Source organism: Trachypithecus francoisi, unplaced genomic scaffold, assembly GCF_009764315.1.
Source record: "Trachypithecus francoisi isolate TF-2019V2 unplaced genomic scaffold, Tfra_2.0 Lachesis_group17, whole genome shotgun sequence".
NCBI classification, from domain to species: Eukaryota; Metazoa; Chordata; class Mammalia; order Primates; family Cercopithecidae; genus Trachypithecus; species Trachypithecus francoisi.
The window spans coordinates 81,884,204-81,898,916 of NW_022681462.1; the positions used below are offsets into that span (position 1 = coordinate 81,884,204).

General features: G+C 49.3%; 1 protein-coding gene across 4 annotated transcripts in view; it reads right to left on the minus strand.

Annotated features, from left to right (window-relative positions):
- DRC1 (dynein regulatory complex subunit 1) overlaps window positions 1–14,713 on the minus strand; it is a 66,127-nt gene that overhangs the window by 1,838 nt on the left and 49,576 nt on the right. For 2 of the 4 annotated variants that reach the window (XR_004428444.1, XM_033176313.1), the window contains exons 9-16: window positions 14,110–14,244; window positions 13,518–13,750; window positions 9,409–9,521; window positions 8,129–8,218; window positions 7,518–7,607; window positions 4,296–4,525; window positions 2,964–3,107; window positions 2,522–2,624 (exon numbers count right to left, since the gene is read on the minus strand). Coding sequence is in view for 3 of the 4 variants with exons in the window: in XM_033176313.1 (XP_033032204.1) it covers window positions 2,522–2,624; window positions 2,964–3,107; window positions 4,296–4,525; window positions 7,518–7,607; window positions 8,129–8,218; window positions 9,409–9,521; window positions 13,518–13,750; window positions 14,110–14,244 (1,138 nt within the window). In the remaining variant the exon portion in view is untranslated. Of the gene's footprint in view, window positions 1–1,017; window positions 1,271–2,521; window positions 2,625–2,963; window positions 3,108–4,295; window positions 4,526–7,517; window positions 7,608–8,128; window positions 8,219–9,408; window positions 9,522–13,517; window positions 13,751–14,109; window positions 14,245–14,713 lie in introns of those variants that run through there. The other 2 variants (XM_033176314.1, XM_033176315.1) reach the window with 2 other exon arrangements.

A 14,713-nucleotide genomic window follows, 5' to 3' on the forward strand; every position in this document is an offset into this window, starting at 1 on the left:
GATCCGCAACAGGGGCCAGACCCTGTCCACAAGTCTCGGGGTGGCTGTGCTGTCACTGCTGGGCTCCACTTGGCTCCTCTTGCTTCCCAGGGCATCGCGGGTCCTGCCTGTGCATTTCCATAGCTTCCAGAGCTCCCTCTGCCCCAGCCAGTGCCCCCAAGCCCAGCCAAGGAGCTGTGAGGAGCAGCAGAGGGGACTCCCCATCCCGGGCACACCCTGCCCTCCCACCCCTGCCCCCCTTGCCCTTCCAGCCCTTTCAGCTGCAGCTGGGAGCTGGCCCGTCACGTGCCACCCCTGCCTGTGTCTGGGTTTCTATTGGCTGTTTTTCTTGAGTGGTGATTTTTCTCTAAATAAAAGAAGTCAAGCACTGAGCTGACAGGTCTGCACTGGTCAAGTTGAGAGGAGGAGCCGCAGGTGCGGGGCAGAGGCGGCAGTTCTCTAGGCTGGTGGATTCTGTACCAGCAGGGCTCCCGTGGCCTTTCCCCTTCAAGTGGCCGCTGGTGGCCCAGGGTTCAAAGCAGGTCTCGGGCACAGGGCTGCCCACCCAGGCTGCCCACAGGAGGAGTCTTATACTACACCCCAAAGGTTACACCAGCCTGGGCCCAGGGGCCCCCAAAGCACCAAAAGAATCCTTCAGGTCTGGGGCCAGTCTGAAGACTGACGACCCCACAAGGGCCCAAAAGCTCCAGCCGCCACCCATGGAAACCAGCTTCCCCTGAAAGCAAGAAAGGAGCCCCACGCCACTGGCCTCGGCCTCTGACTCACTCCACAATCTCAGCCTGGGGCAAAGTCCCCTCATGATACAGAGGCAGGGGCAAGGGCCTGGTCTTGCTAGACCTGCCCTCTTTAAAGAGATTCAGCCACAACTTTTAAAAGGCTTTAATCATAATGCAGGACACAGGTAACTCCTCTGGCTCGTTATTTCAACAGGATTCAGCCACAACTTTTAAAAGGCTTTAATCATAACGCAGGACACAGGTAACTCCTCTGGCTCGTTATTTCAACAGAATTCAGCCACAACTTTTAAAAGGCTTTAATCATAATGCAGGACACAGGTAACTCCTCTGGCTCCTTATTTTGACAGGCTATAAAGACAGCCCTGGAAAATGCAGAGAGCTGGCCCAGGTGCATCCCAGTGGGTGATATGAGCTGGCTCCTGCATAGACACCAGCATCAGGCCAGCCCTAACACATCAGCCTTTGGAGGTCCAGCTCTATTTTTTGGGTACCCGCAACACCTGAGTGGGAGGAACTTGCAGTTCAGAGTTGATCTGGAAAAGGAAGGGTGAAGGTCATTAAATTTTCCCCAGGACCCGCCTTCCTTTGCCACCCCTGCAAGCCACACTCCCATGGGCCTCCAAAGCCCTGCATGCATCTCCTCTCCAAAGCTGAGAGATGCTGAACACCCACAGGCTGCCTTCCTGCAGGAGACACGCCTGAGCCTTCTTGCTCAACTTCTGCTCCAGCTGTGACCTCTGGTAGCGTTCTTCATCTCCCACCCATCCATTCTCTGCAATCTTCCCCTCTCCCCTCTCCATGCACCCATGCCATCCCCAGTCTAGCCTGCCCCACCTCTTCCTCCCCGAGCCTCTTGTACACAGTAGCATCTGTGGAAGCAGGAACCATACCGTCCAGAATGTCTGGGTCCTGTCACAGGCCAAGGGTCATTACAAGGCCAAAGCTCACTACAACATCCCCCTTTCAGCTGTTGCCTGGGACTGTGCTGGGGCCACAGAGCCCCTGTGGCTGGACTTGGAGCTGGCCTCAGTCACCTCACACATGTGCAACTCACCTCACACATGTGCAACTAATAGCTGTGTCATGACCTTCCTGGCCTACAGCCCCAGCTGCAGGCACCTACACCACCAAGCAGGAAATGTTAGCAATGGAATTTTTCCTTCCTTCTCTTGCCAGGCCATGGGGAAGTTGCCCACAACTATTGTGGGGTGGGCACAGATGGGAGCCAGGGAATATCTGCCCCAGCAGAGCCTCCTCCCTCATGCGAGGACGACCCTCCAGTCATATCCCAGGCAGGGAACTCAGGCTGGCAGGTGGAAAGAGCCCAGGCTCTGGATGAGTTGCAAACTCTCCAAGTTGTGATTGTCCTTTCTGTGAAATGAGGAGCATCGTTTCCGCCCTGTCCACCTCACACAGTGGGTGTGAGGATGGAAGAAAGCACAGCTGGAGGCTCTGTAGCTGGGGAGCTGCTCCTGGCTGTGGCACTGCTTCACCCAGAGTGGTCCCAGCAGGCCACTGGCACCAGAAACCACAGCATCAAAGAGACACTGTCACACCTGAGCTGTCACACCATCACACTGTCACTCCTGGAGGAGACTTCAGGCAAGATCTACTCCTTTAGCCAGTAATTGTCTCAAGGTGTCACTGTTGATTTTTTACATCACATCGCAAAGCTCCCTTGCCTCTGGGTGGGAGGGGACTCCTCATTCCCTAATCCCAGCTCCAGCCCCCCCGCCCCACCCGTCTCCTGCCGCCCGCCCCTCGTTGGAAGGCCCGCCGCCCACCTTGGAGTTCAGATACTGCTGCAGCAGCGCTTGCAGCTCTGTGTTCTGCTGCTCCAGAGAACTGTTTTCCTGCAGCAGCTTGGCCCTCTGGGTCAGGACAATGCTTTGGACAAAAAAATCAGTTAGAGGCTCACTGAATCCTCCATCCTCTGCCAAGTAGGGGCCAGGGTCTTGGTGTTTCTGCTTTGGCTGCAGGTGGAGGGAGACTCCAGAAGCTACACTCTTCACCCAGCTGCCAGGTGAGCCAGGTTAGCAGGAACAGAACAGGCAGGACAGGGCCCAAGAGCCAACCGCCCCACATGATCCACTCACACAGGAATTGCCAACGGCAGCTCTTCCCTCCCAGGTTTGGTGGGACAGGGGGGCAGCAAACATGGCTGCCCCAGCAACTGTTCCTCACCTGCCCGCCAGCACCCTCCTGCTCCATGACATGCGCACTTACTGGTACTTCTCCAAGGCTGTGTAGAGGGCATCCCAGAGGTTCTGCTTGGAGGAAGGGATTACCGTGGTCAGGGCCTGCCAGTACTCTGAGTCCTTGGAGTTGTTGCATACATTCTTCTGCACTCTTGGCGGGGCCCGCGAGTCCCTGAAGGCCAAAAACACTGTGACTGTCATGTCCATTGGGTACTACCCAGGCCCCCAAGCAGTGCCAGTCACAGGCCTACTGCTTTCCCATCTGTCACCTTCCCACTCAGCAGTCCAAATTTATTAGATGGTGGCAGGTTCTCAGAAAGGACACAGTTTATTAGATGGTGGCAGGTTCTCAGAAAGGACACAGTTTATTAGATGGTGGCAGCTTCTCAGAAAGGACACAGTTTATTAGATGGTGGCTTATCGTCAGCGTTCCTGCCTCGGTACCACCAGTACCTTTGTGAGGGCATGATCAGTGCTTCATCCACCCCTCTCTCTCCCAATCAGTTTACCTCACTGGCTTTACAGCTCGTCGCTGTGCCCGTCTCTTGCACCAGGGCATCCAAAACAGTACTAGAATTGAGTCATGTCCTCTTCATCCCGCCATGACAGCCTTTATCTGGAGGATCCCCATCTCCCACCTGGACAAGCCTCCTGATGCTCTCCCTGTATCTGGCTTTGCCCCTTCCCTGCCGCCACAATTATCTCTCTAAAATACAAGGCTAATCATGGCTCTTCAGCTGCTTCAAATCCTTTTCTGGCTCCCACCACCAACGGGTAAAGACAAAGATCTTGGGCACATTGGGCAAGGCTCTCCAACACCTGGCTGACTCCCCACCCACTGGTGCCACCTCCCAGGCCCTTGACCCTCCAGCCAGACCTCCTGTGATGATTCTTGAACAGACCAGACCTTCCCCATGCTGCCATTTCCTGAAATGCCCTTACCTCCATTTTATCTGCCCGGAAACACCCAGTACCGGTGCCATTTCCTCCCAAAACCCTCTCTGACGTGCCAAATGGAAACAGCCACTTCCTCCTCTGAACAACGGTGTACCTTGAATGTGCTTTGACCATTGCTCTGATCACAAGGCAGTGTCCCCACAGTGCTTACACATGGCAGCCTTCAATGCATGTCTGCTGAATGAATGATGAGTGAAAAAAGCACAGATCACCACTATGCCCTATTGCTTTCCTGACTCTGTCCAGTGATTGGTTGCCCTAGCCTGCCTTCAGATAGCCCTGTCCTTAGTCCTCGTATCTTGCCCAACGGACTCTTCTCCACTCACTGGCTCTGCCTGGCTCCCCAGCCCATCCAGCTCCCCTGGTTCTGGTCTCAGGCAAGCCTTCCAGCCCTGCAGCCCACCTAGGCTTCTTCAGACCCATGACAAAGGCCTCCAGAATCTTGATGACATCATTGGGGTGGATGACCCAGGGGGAGGGTGGGGTCTCCTCCTCTTCCTCCTTCTCCCCTTCCACCAGGCTTTCTTCCTTTTCTCCCTCCATCTCCGTCTGCTCTGCCAGTTCCAATTCTGACCCCATGCTTGTCTCCTCCATGCTCGCCTTCTCCATGCTCGCCTGACTGCAGGACTTGATCTGGAGAAAGATACAAGGACAACTGTGGGCTGGGGACACACAAGCATGAGCATGGAGAGAGAGGCAGGAAGAAGAAAAACCAGAAAAGTTTGCGGAAAGTGACAGAAAGCTTGCCCAGGGAGACATTTACACAGGGATAGAAACAGGAGAAAGCGTGGGGAGAAGGGGGATGGGATGAGGAGAGGCACTAGGAGGTGACAAGACAATGGAAAGGTTCTGTTTCTAAATCCGGGCCCCCAGGTGCTCATCTTATTGACATTCATAAAACTTACATGTTATAAATTTCCTTTTGAATCATAATACAAATTAAATTTTTGTTTTAATTGTTAAATTTAAAAGGTCTTCCTCCTTCTCCTATCTTGCCGTTCATGCAGTTGACCTCCCACAGGCAAATGAATGCTATCAAGTTTCCTATGGTTCCTTGCAAAGAAACAGTATGTCTATGTAATGTCTATATATAAATACATGTGCATACCTTTCCATATATACTTCTCCTTTTCGTTTGACATCAGTGATACTATACCACACATGGAGTTCTGTAGTTTGCTTTTTCACATACCAGTAAACCTTAGATATCTTTTCATGTGAATACATAAAGAACTTTGGTTTTTTCCCACAGTCTTATAGTACCCCATCGTGTAGATGTACCATATATTATTAAATAGATTCCTCAACGATGGACATTTAGGTTGTTTTGAATCTTCTGCCATTTCAAACAATGCTACAGTGAATCAGCTACAATAAATACACCATTTCAACTGTACTGAGATATATCTAGAGAATAAAATCCTAGAAGAAGAATTTCAGAGGCCAAGATGGGCAGATCATTTGAGGTCAGGAGTTCGAGACCAGGCTGGCCAACATGGTGAAACCACATCTCCACTAAAAATACAAAAATTAGCCAGGCATGGTGACAGATGCCTGTAATCAATCCCAGCTACTGGGGAGGCTGAGGCAGGAGAATGACTTGAACCTGGGAGATGGAGGTTGTAGTGAGCCAAGATCATGCCACTGCACTCCAGCTTGGGCAACAGAGCAAGACTGTGTCGCAAAAAAAAAAAGAAGAAGAAGAAGAAGAATTTCAGAGTAAAGTGTATATAGTTTTGTAATTGATACTGCCAAACTGTCCTCAATGGAGGTTACAATTTATACTCCTACCAGGAACTTATAAGTGTACACGTTTTCTACACCTCAGTCATCACTGTTATACTTGCTTATACTTGCTGTGTTATCAGGCTTTTTTTTTTTTTTTTTTTTTTTTGCCAACATAACAGGTTGGCAAAATGGAATTCAGGCATTTTAATTTGCATTTCTCTTATTACACAGAAGGCTGATTATCTTTTCATATGTTTAAGAGTTACCTGTATAGCCTCTTCTAGGAGTTGTTCTTTCATATTTGTTATCTGTTCCCTGAGTTCTTGGTCTTTTTCTTATTGATTTCTGAGAGCTCTTTATATATTAAGGAAATGAGGCCTTAACTATGATACGAGTTGAAAATATTTCTCTGCAACTTGTCATTCATCTCTTAACTTTGCTTATGATGATTTTTGCCCTACAGAATTGTTTTTAAATTCTGGCATCAAATATAGCTTTTATTCCCTTTATGGCTTTGGCTTTGTGCTTTTGTCCATTCTGCCAACTCTTTTTTTTTCTCTTTTTTTCCTTAGAGACAGTGTCTCACACTCTATCACCCAGGCTGAAGTGCAGTGGTGCAATCACAGCTCACTGCAGCCTCAACTTCATCATGGCTCACTGCAGCCTCAACCTCCTGAGCTAAATTGAGCCTCCCAAGTAGCTGGAACTATAGGCATGAGCCACTGCGCCTAGCCCAGCCAACTCTTTTTAGAGGCATGTCAGGATACTCAGCTTTGGGCTAGCAGTACTAAAAACATTTTTCATTCACATTTTTCTTTTTCTTTTTTTTTTTTTTTTTGAGATGGAGTCTCCCTCTGTTGCCCACGCTGGAGTGCAGTGGCGCGGGATCTCAGCTCACTGCAATCTCCGCCTCCCAGGTTCACGCCATTCTCCTGCCTCCACGTCCTGAGTAGCTGGGACTACAGGCGCCCGCCACCATGCCCGGCTAATTTTTTTGTATTTTTAGTAGAGACGGGGTTTCACCGTGTTAGCCAGGATGGTCTCGATCTCCTGACCTCATGATCTGCCCGCCTCGGCCTCCCAAAGTGCTGGGATTATAGGCTTGAGCCACCGCGCCTGGCCCACATTTTTCATTTTTAAATTAAAACGTTATACAACTTTTAATATGGCAATTTCTTTAAAATAGTTAATATTTGATTCACCTTCTGAAATCAATTACAATCAAGATATGTAGGACAAATGGGCCCTGCCTTGCGGGAAAGTGTTAAGGATCAGAATATTCAGAACCAGGTGGGCTCTGCTGTCACAGTGGCTGAGACCTGGTTGTGAGGGAGGGTGTGGGAAAAGATTCCTTGGGCCTCAGTATAAGAACAGCATCTCACCCCCAAGCCATTCTTCCCTTTACAAAGAGACAAATTGATAAACAATAAGGAAAATGCTAAGTTAGCTACACCTGACATAAAAGCACTGCTATTTCTCCGGAGGTACTACTCAAAGGCAGTACTGTGCTCTGGGGGCTTTGGGAGAATTGAAAATTCAGGGACATGGATGAAGCTGGAAACCATCATTCTCAGCAAACGACCACAAGATCAGAAAACCAAACACCACATGTTCTCATCCATACGTGGGAGTTGAACAATGAGAACACATAGACACAGGGAGGGGAACATCACACACCGGGGCCTGTCAGGGGGTGGGGGGCCAGGGGAGGGATAACATTAGGAGAAATAGCTAATGTAGGTGGCGGGTTGATGGGTGCAGCAAACCACTAGGGCATGTGTATACCTATGTAACAAACCTGCATGTTCTGCACATGTATCCCAGAACTTAAAGTATAATAAAATAAATACATAAATAAATAAATAAAATGCTTTCTTCTCTTTGCACCTTGCCTTACCTGGAGACTGGAAGATAAACGGTGAGCTCGATATTTAAGGAAGAAGTTCACCAGTTTATACAAGTCATCCTCACTTTCAATTCCAAGGGCCTGGGGCAAAAAACAGGATGGTTGCTCAAATACCCCATCAAAGAGGCCACGGGCCTGGGCAGCTGACGGATGCTCAGCTCCTAAGAGCAGGAGGCTTGGCTTGTGGAGGGCATTCATCCAACGCTGGGAAGCGACTGTGAACTTGGGGACACACACATCAGAACAATGCTCAGAGAGCCAGGAACTGCTCCATATGGATCCCTGGCTGTGAGGATGCCAAGTGGGGCTGCACCATATCTGAGTTTGGGGGTGTCAGGGAGACCAGATCTGAGTTTGGGGGTGTCAGGGAGAACCTACAACCTGAGAGGAAGATGCTAGTAGAGGAAGGGGCAGGGGTGGGAGACAGCGAGTCTGAGGCTAATGTGTTGTGTGGAGAGCAGGTTAAGGGAAGGATGTGACAGGGAGCAGGGGAAGCCCCGGGAGACCCTCATCCACTGCCAGGGTTGAGGCAATGGCAGGGCCATCGGACAACACAGCTGGCTTCAGCCCTGCCCGTGTCCTCCCAGCCCCGTGGGACTCACGGAGAAGATGGCGTCCAGCCTCAGCAGATAGCATTCATTCTGCTCCAGGGGCAGGAGAAGGCTCAGCAGCTTGCTCTCTACGAGGAACCCCTGGGGAGAAGGAAGAAGGCATCTCCTGTCGGGGACAAGATTCAGGAGCGAGTCCCAGGGTCTGCAGCTGCCCCCTGTGTAACACTCCAGGGGTCATGCCATGGAGCAGACACAGGGATGGGAGCCAGCAGTGGGCGCCAGCAAAGCCTTCTCGGGGTGCCCATGAGCACCCCCCTCCCCAGGGAGCAAGGTCAGGGACAAGCAAGGCCAGGGACAAAGCCTATCCTCACCACAGACTTAGCTTTTCCCACCCAGAAGGGCACCAACCCACCTCACCCACAAGCCACTGGGCAAACTCCTGAGGCCCCCATCACAGTCCAAAGCTGACCCAGTCACAGGCTCCTGTTTCACTCATAGTCTTGTCCCCAAATATCTACAGAACACAGCAGCAGGACAGGGAGGCACGGAGGGCAGTGGGCACCCCAAACCAAAACACGGCACACATGTGGTGGAGGGGAGAGGGCGGCTGAGTAGACACGGTGCCTGCTCTGAGCTGGGATGCCTGGGGGAGGGCTCCACGGGGAGGTGGCCTCTGCGTCCAGCTGCAGGTTCAGAGGGCAGAACCTGCCACCTGACCCCTTCAGCAGCAGCTGCCCTCAGTGGCAGGAGCCAGCCAAAGGCAACTGCCCCCACTATCCCAAAAGAACACCCACTTCAGAATCATGAGATCCAAACCAACACTACCCATGTTTGATCAAAACCCAACTTCCAGCTGAACCAGCTCAATGTAGCTTTCATTCTAAGTCTAATCATATTTCCTAACATACAATGCAGACATCCAAATCCTAACATACCCAGAGTAACCCCCAAAACCAGCCCCTGAGAAGGGCCATGTCAGCATGGCCACGTCACTTAGCAAGTTGGTTCATGGAGGTGAGCTGGTGCAACTTCTGTCTCAGAAGCAGCATCATTTTAAGCTGGCAGGAGCCCTCCAGCTGGCCTGAACCATGCCATGCTGACCAACCAAGGTTAGACCCATTTTCCAGCTGGGCCATCTCAGAGGCAAGCCCTCTATGAACTGGCCCTGAAGTCCAGGGGCCACCCCAACTCTGCTCCTCAGGCCCCAACCCTGGGCTTGGCCAGGGGAGGACGGGCCCACTCCTGACCGCAGGCTAGCACTGGCCCAGCAGAGGCCTCAGAAGCTGCACAGCCCCGTAAGTCCCTCCGCTGCAGCCCCTGCCTGGCCTTACCGACTCGTCACACAGGAGCATCAGGATCCTCTTGGTAGTTTTTTCAGAAATTTGCTTCGGTAGGTCCGGGTAGGACTCTGGTTCCGGGGCGGCCTCTTCTGCCTCCTCCTCTTCTGCAGATGGGTCAGGGGGAGGAGAGAGAGAAAGAAAAAGAAGATAACTTCTGGACCTAGCTGACTCTGAGAAACAGTCAGATGGCTTTCCTTGAAAAAATGTACCTCTTAAAAAGCCTCTGTGAGGCATTCTCACAGTCTCTTTATGATGAAAAAAGCCTATTACGTAGGAGGAAGGAGGGCTAGGGGGTCGGAATCAGAGACTACCTGGAGAACTCGGCCATTTCCAGCCAGCCTGTAATGCCCTACTTTTCCAAAATGCATCTGCCTGGAAACATCATACTCAAAGTCCAGCCATGAACCAGGGAGTGGGAGGGAGAGTGTGAGACCATTTATTCTTATTTCAGAGATGATCTAGCAAGTGGTTATATGGTTTCTAAACCTGCGACAGATTAGATAGAAGCAGCCAACTCAAAGCAGAGGCGGGTGGCTGTGCACATTCACAGATACATGGTTTTTTTTTTGAGACGGAGACTTGCTTTGTCGCCCAGGCTGGAATGCAGCGGTGCGATCTTGGCTCACTGCAACCTCCGCCTCCCAGGTTCAAGCGATTCTCCTGCCTCAGCCTCCCGAGTAGCTGGGATTACAGATGCCCGCCGTGACACCAGCTAATTTTTGTGTTTTTAGTAGAGATGGGGTTTTGTCACATTGGCCAGGCTGGTCTCGAGCTCCTGAGCTCAAGTGCGCCACAGCACCTGGCCCAGAGAAATATTAACAGCAAGAACTGACAGCTGACAGCAAGAGTCAAAAATTTTCTTAATTAAAATTCAATTTTTAGGCCAGGCACGGTGGCTCACGCCTGTAATCCCAGCACTTTGGGAGGTCGAGGCAGGTGGATCACTTGAGGTCAGGAGTTCAAGACCAGCCTGGCCAACATGGCAAAACCCTGTCTCTACTAAAAATACAAAAATTAGCTGGGCATGGTGGCGTATGCCTGTAATCCCAGCTACTCAGGAGGCTGAGAGGAGAATCGCTTGAACCCAGGAGGTGGAGGTTGCAGTGAGCCAAGATTGCGCCACTGCACTCCAGCCTGGGCAACAGAGTGAGGGTCTGTCTCAAAAAAACAAAAACAAAATAAACAAACAAAAAACATAGTTAAATTGTGAAAAACCAATCCCTAATAATCAAAAGTAAAATGAAACAAAAATACCTATATGTGTATCAGCTGGTGATATAACCACACAGAAACTATTCCAAGTGCCTATTTCTTTCTTTATTTATTTAGACAGAGTCTCACTCTGTCACCCAGGCTGCAGTGCAGTGGCGTAATCTTGGCTCACTGCAACCTCCACCTCCCGGGTTCAAGCGATTCTCCTGCCTCAGCCTCCTGAGTAGCGGGGACTACAGGCACACACCACCACGCCTGGCTAATTTTTGTATTTTTAGTAGAGACAGGGTTTCACCATGTTGGTCAGGCTGGTCTTGAACTCCTGACCTCATTATCCTCCCATCTTGGCCTCCCAAAGTGCTGGGATTACAGATGTGAGCCATTGCGCCCAGCCTATTTTTTTTTTAATTATTATTATTATTATTTTTGAGATAGAAGCTCACTCTGTTGCTCAACCTGGAGTGCAGTGGTGCAATCTTGGCTCACTACAAACTCCACCTCCCGGGTTCAAGCGATTCTCCTGCCTCAGCCTCCCAAGTAGCCAGGATTACAGGTGCATGCCATGACCGGCTAATTTTTTGTATTTTTAGTACAGATGGGGCTTCGCCATGTTGGCCAGGCTGGTCTCAAATTCCTGACCTCAGATGATCCACCTGCCTTGGCCTCCCAAAGTGCTGGGATTACAGGGGTGAGAAATCCTATACTCTCGGCTTTGTCCACTGAAAAGGCCTAGAAACAATGGCCAATCCAAAACAATGAGCACCCAGCACCCACAGTGTGGTTTCTAAATACCATTCCCTGGGCAGGCATGGTGGCTCATGCCTGTAATCCCAGCACTCTGGGAAGGAATTGCTTGAGCCTAGGAGTTTGAGACCAGCCTGGGCAACATGGCAAATCTCTGTCTCTACAAAAAATACAAAAATTAGCTGGGCATGGTGTCATGAGTCTTTGGTCCCAGCTACTTGGGAAGCAGAGGTGGGAGGATTGCTGAAGCAAGAGAGGCAGAGGTTGCAATGAGCCAAGATCCACCACTGTACTCCAGCCTGGGTGACAGAGTGAGACCATCTAAAAAAAAAAAAAAAAAAAAAAATTCCTATTTAAAAGGACCAGGGGATCCTTGGAGAAATGGCTGATTCCAGACTTGAGGCAGGTAAAGTATAATGTGTGCCTTGAACACCTGGTCATCCTGGAAAGCCAGGACGCTATTAAAAAAAAAAAAAAAATACTAGGGCTGGCCAAGAGCAGTGGCTCACACTTATAATCCCAGCATTTTGGGAGGCTGAGGTGGGGGGACCACAAGGTCAGGAGATGGAGACCATCCTGGTCAATATGGTGAAACTCCATCTCTACTGAAAATACACAAAATTAGCCAGGTGTGGCAGTGCACACCTGTAGTCCCAGCTACTCGGGAGGCTGAGGCAGGGGAATTGCTTGGACCCAGAAGGCAGAGGTCTCAGTGAGCCGAGATCGCGCCACTGACCTCCAGCCTGGCAACAGAGCAAGACTCTGTCTCAAAAATAAATAAATAAATAAATGAATAAATAAATAACTACTAGGGCTGAGTCAAAAGGACCTAGAAGCCAATATGAAGATTTCCACTAGCCAAAGATGGAAGAATTTGAGCCTCAATAAGGATAATTACTTTAGTAAACTAAAATACATCAAATTTGTTTAAATTCATGCATTCATAATATTTTTAAAAAACTCATTGGTACGTTTGGAAGATGCTAGAGGACCAACCCATTATTTTGAAAGTTGGTCAATGAGAAAAAATAAGCATCTATCCTGCTTTTCGTATACAGACTATCTCAGGGTAGCAAATTGCTGATGAAGGAAAGGTATTCTTTTAAGAAGTATTCTGTTTTTTTTTTTTTTATTATTATACTTTAAGTTCTAGGGTACGTGTGCATAACGTGCAGGTTTGTTACATATGTATACTTGTGCCCTTTTGGTGTGCTGCACCCATCAACTCATCAGCACCCATCAATTCGTCATTTATATCAGGTATAACTCCCAATGCAATCCCTCTCCCCTCCCCCCTCCCCATGATAGGCCCCGGTGTGTGATGTTCCCCTTCCCGAGTCCAAGTGATCTCATTGTTCAGTTCCCACCTATGAGTGAGAACATGCGGTGTTTGGTTTTCTGTTCTTGTGATAGTTTGCTAAGAATGATGGTTCCCAGCTGCATCCATGTCCCTACAAAGGATGCAAACTCATCCTTTTTTATGGCTGCATAGTATTCCATGGTGTATATGTGCCACATTTTCTTAATCCAGTCTGTCACAGATGGACATTTGGGTTGATTCCAAGTCTTTGCCATTGTGAATAGTGCTGCAATAAACATACGTGTGCATGTGTCTTTATAGCAGCATGATTTATAATCCTTTGGGTATATACCCAGTAGTGGGATGGCTGGGTCATATGGTACATCTAGTTCTAGATCCTTGAGGAATTGCCATACTCTTTTCCTCTAACTGTTAAATAAAGACACAAGAATAGAATTTAATATATCACCATTTTGCAATCCCTAATACAGTTCATAGATCTTAGACAATGATTAGCAATGGTTGCTAACATCACAAAAAGAGAGACAATTTAACATTAGTTTATCCCGATGGAGGTACTATACAGTAGTGTACTTAGCAAAAATAAATTTTACCTGCACCTGATCAAGTTTCTAGACCTAACTGCCAGTTTACAATACAGGGGAGAGAGCAAAGCTATAAATTAGAGGAGACTTACAAGCTATATCCATAATCATACTTTACCACCTCCTAACTATGGGATTTCTTCCCCCTCCTCCCTAGACTATCTCTAACGTGACTGGTTTGACCCGATGTTCTCAGGGGCTCCTCCAGCTCTAAGGTTCTATGACAACGTTCTAGTCACCTGTGTGCATGAGCATTTCTTCTACTATCTGCGTGGCGGACTTCTGGGGCTGCTGAGAAATAGGCCCAACATTCTTCAGGAACCAGAAATCAGGTGCTGTCCAGGGAAGCCCCAGATGATGGGTGTGGATGATCCTGTCCACATCAAAGGCTCTGGCTATTAGATCCTTCGCCTCCTCTTCATTCATCAGCCAAATCTCCCGAAACTTCTTATCATCAATAAGAGCAAAATGCCTGTGAAGGAGAGTCACAGAGCATGGCCAGCTGACCCCAGGGCCTGGCCAGGGTCCTCTCAATTGGCAGCAGGGCAAGAACATGAAAAGGAGCTGTGCTAATTCCTGGGCGTGGCCCCATCCCTGGGCAGCTGATTCCCACTTACAGTAAACTGGAAGCCATCCCAACACATTTCAAGAAAAGGCAGGTGACACGCAAGTGAAGGACCAGGGGAACACACCACAAAGGGTTAACTAATGCCTGGTCCAACTCCAAAATAGCTGGTGATATCAAGTCCAACGAAATCACAGCCTGTACAAACTCCATCCCCGCCACCTCTATGCTAGGACAAGTGCCTTAGGACCAAGTCCTTAAGATACCGCATGGCTTTCTGTAGCTCCTTGAATTGCAACACAAGACTTTGGTAGTCCAAGGTTAGAGACTGGTTCTCCTCCTGAAACTGCTTTATTTGCTTGGCATATTTTGATCTCAGATTGTTAAGTGTATCACGCAGGCTGGTTGAAGGAAAAAAAAAAAGTTAGTCTGCAGCTGAACAGAAGGTATGACGTATGTTGCTCTCATCCACCTGATTCAACTCTACAACAAACCCAGGAGCAGATTTGTGGAAGAGCAGAAAACCCTTCCATATATGCCAAAACACAGATCCCATTTTGATCAACAAAAGGAAGGCAACAGGAGGTCATGGGACAGTCCAAAACGAAATGCATTGAAAACAATCCAGAGCCCATACCCATCAAGAGGCAGCCTCCTACTCAAGACTGTGGACAGAACCTTCTTCGCAACACATCATTTGTCAGAATGCCCACACCCATACCTAGGGCTAGCCTCACATATTTAAATAATCTATCTCAGCCGGGTGCGGTGGTTCAAGCCTATAATCCCAGCACTTTGGGAGGCCAAGGCGGGCGGATCACGAGGTCAAGAGATCGAGACCGTCCTGGCTAACACAGTGAAACCCCATCT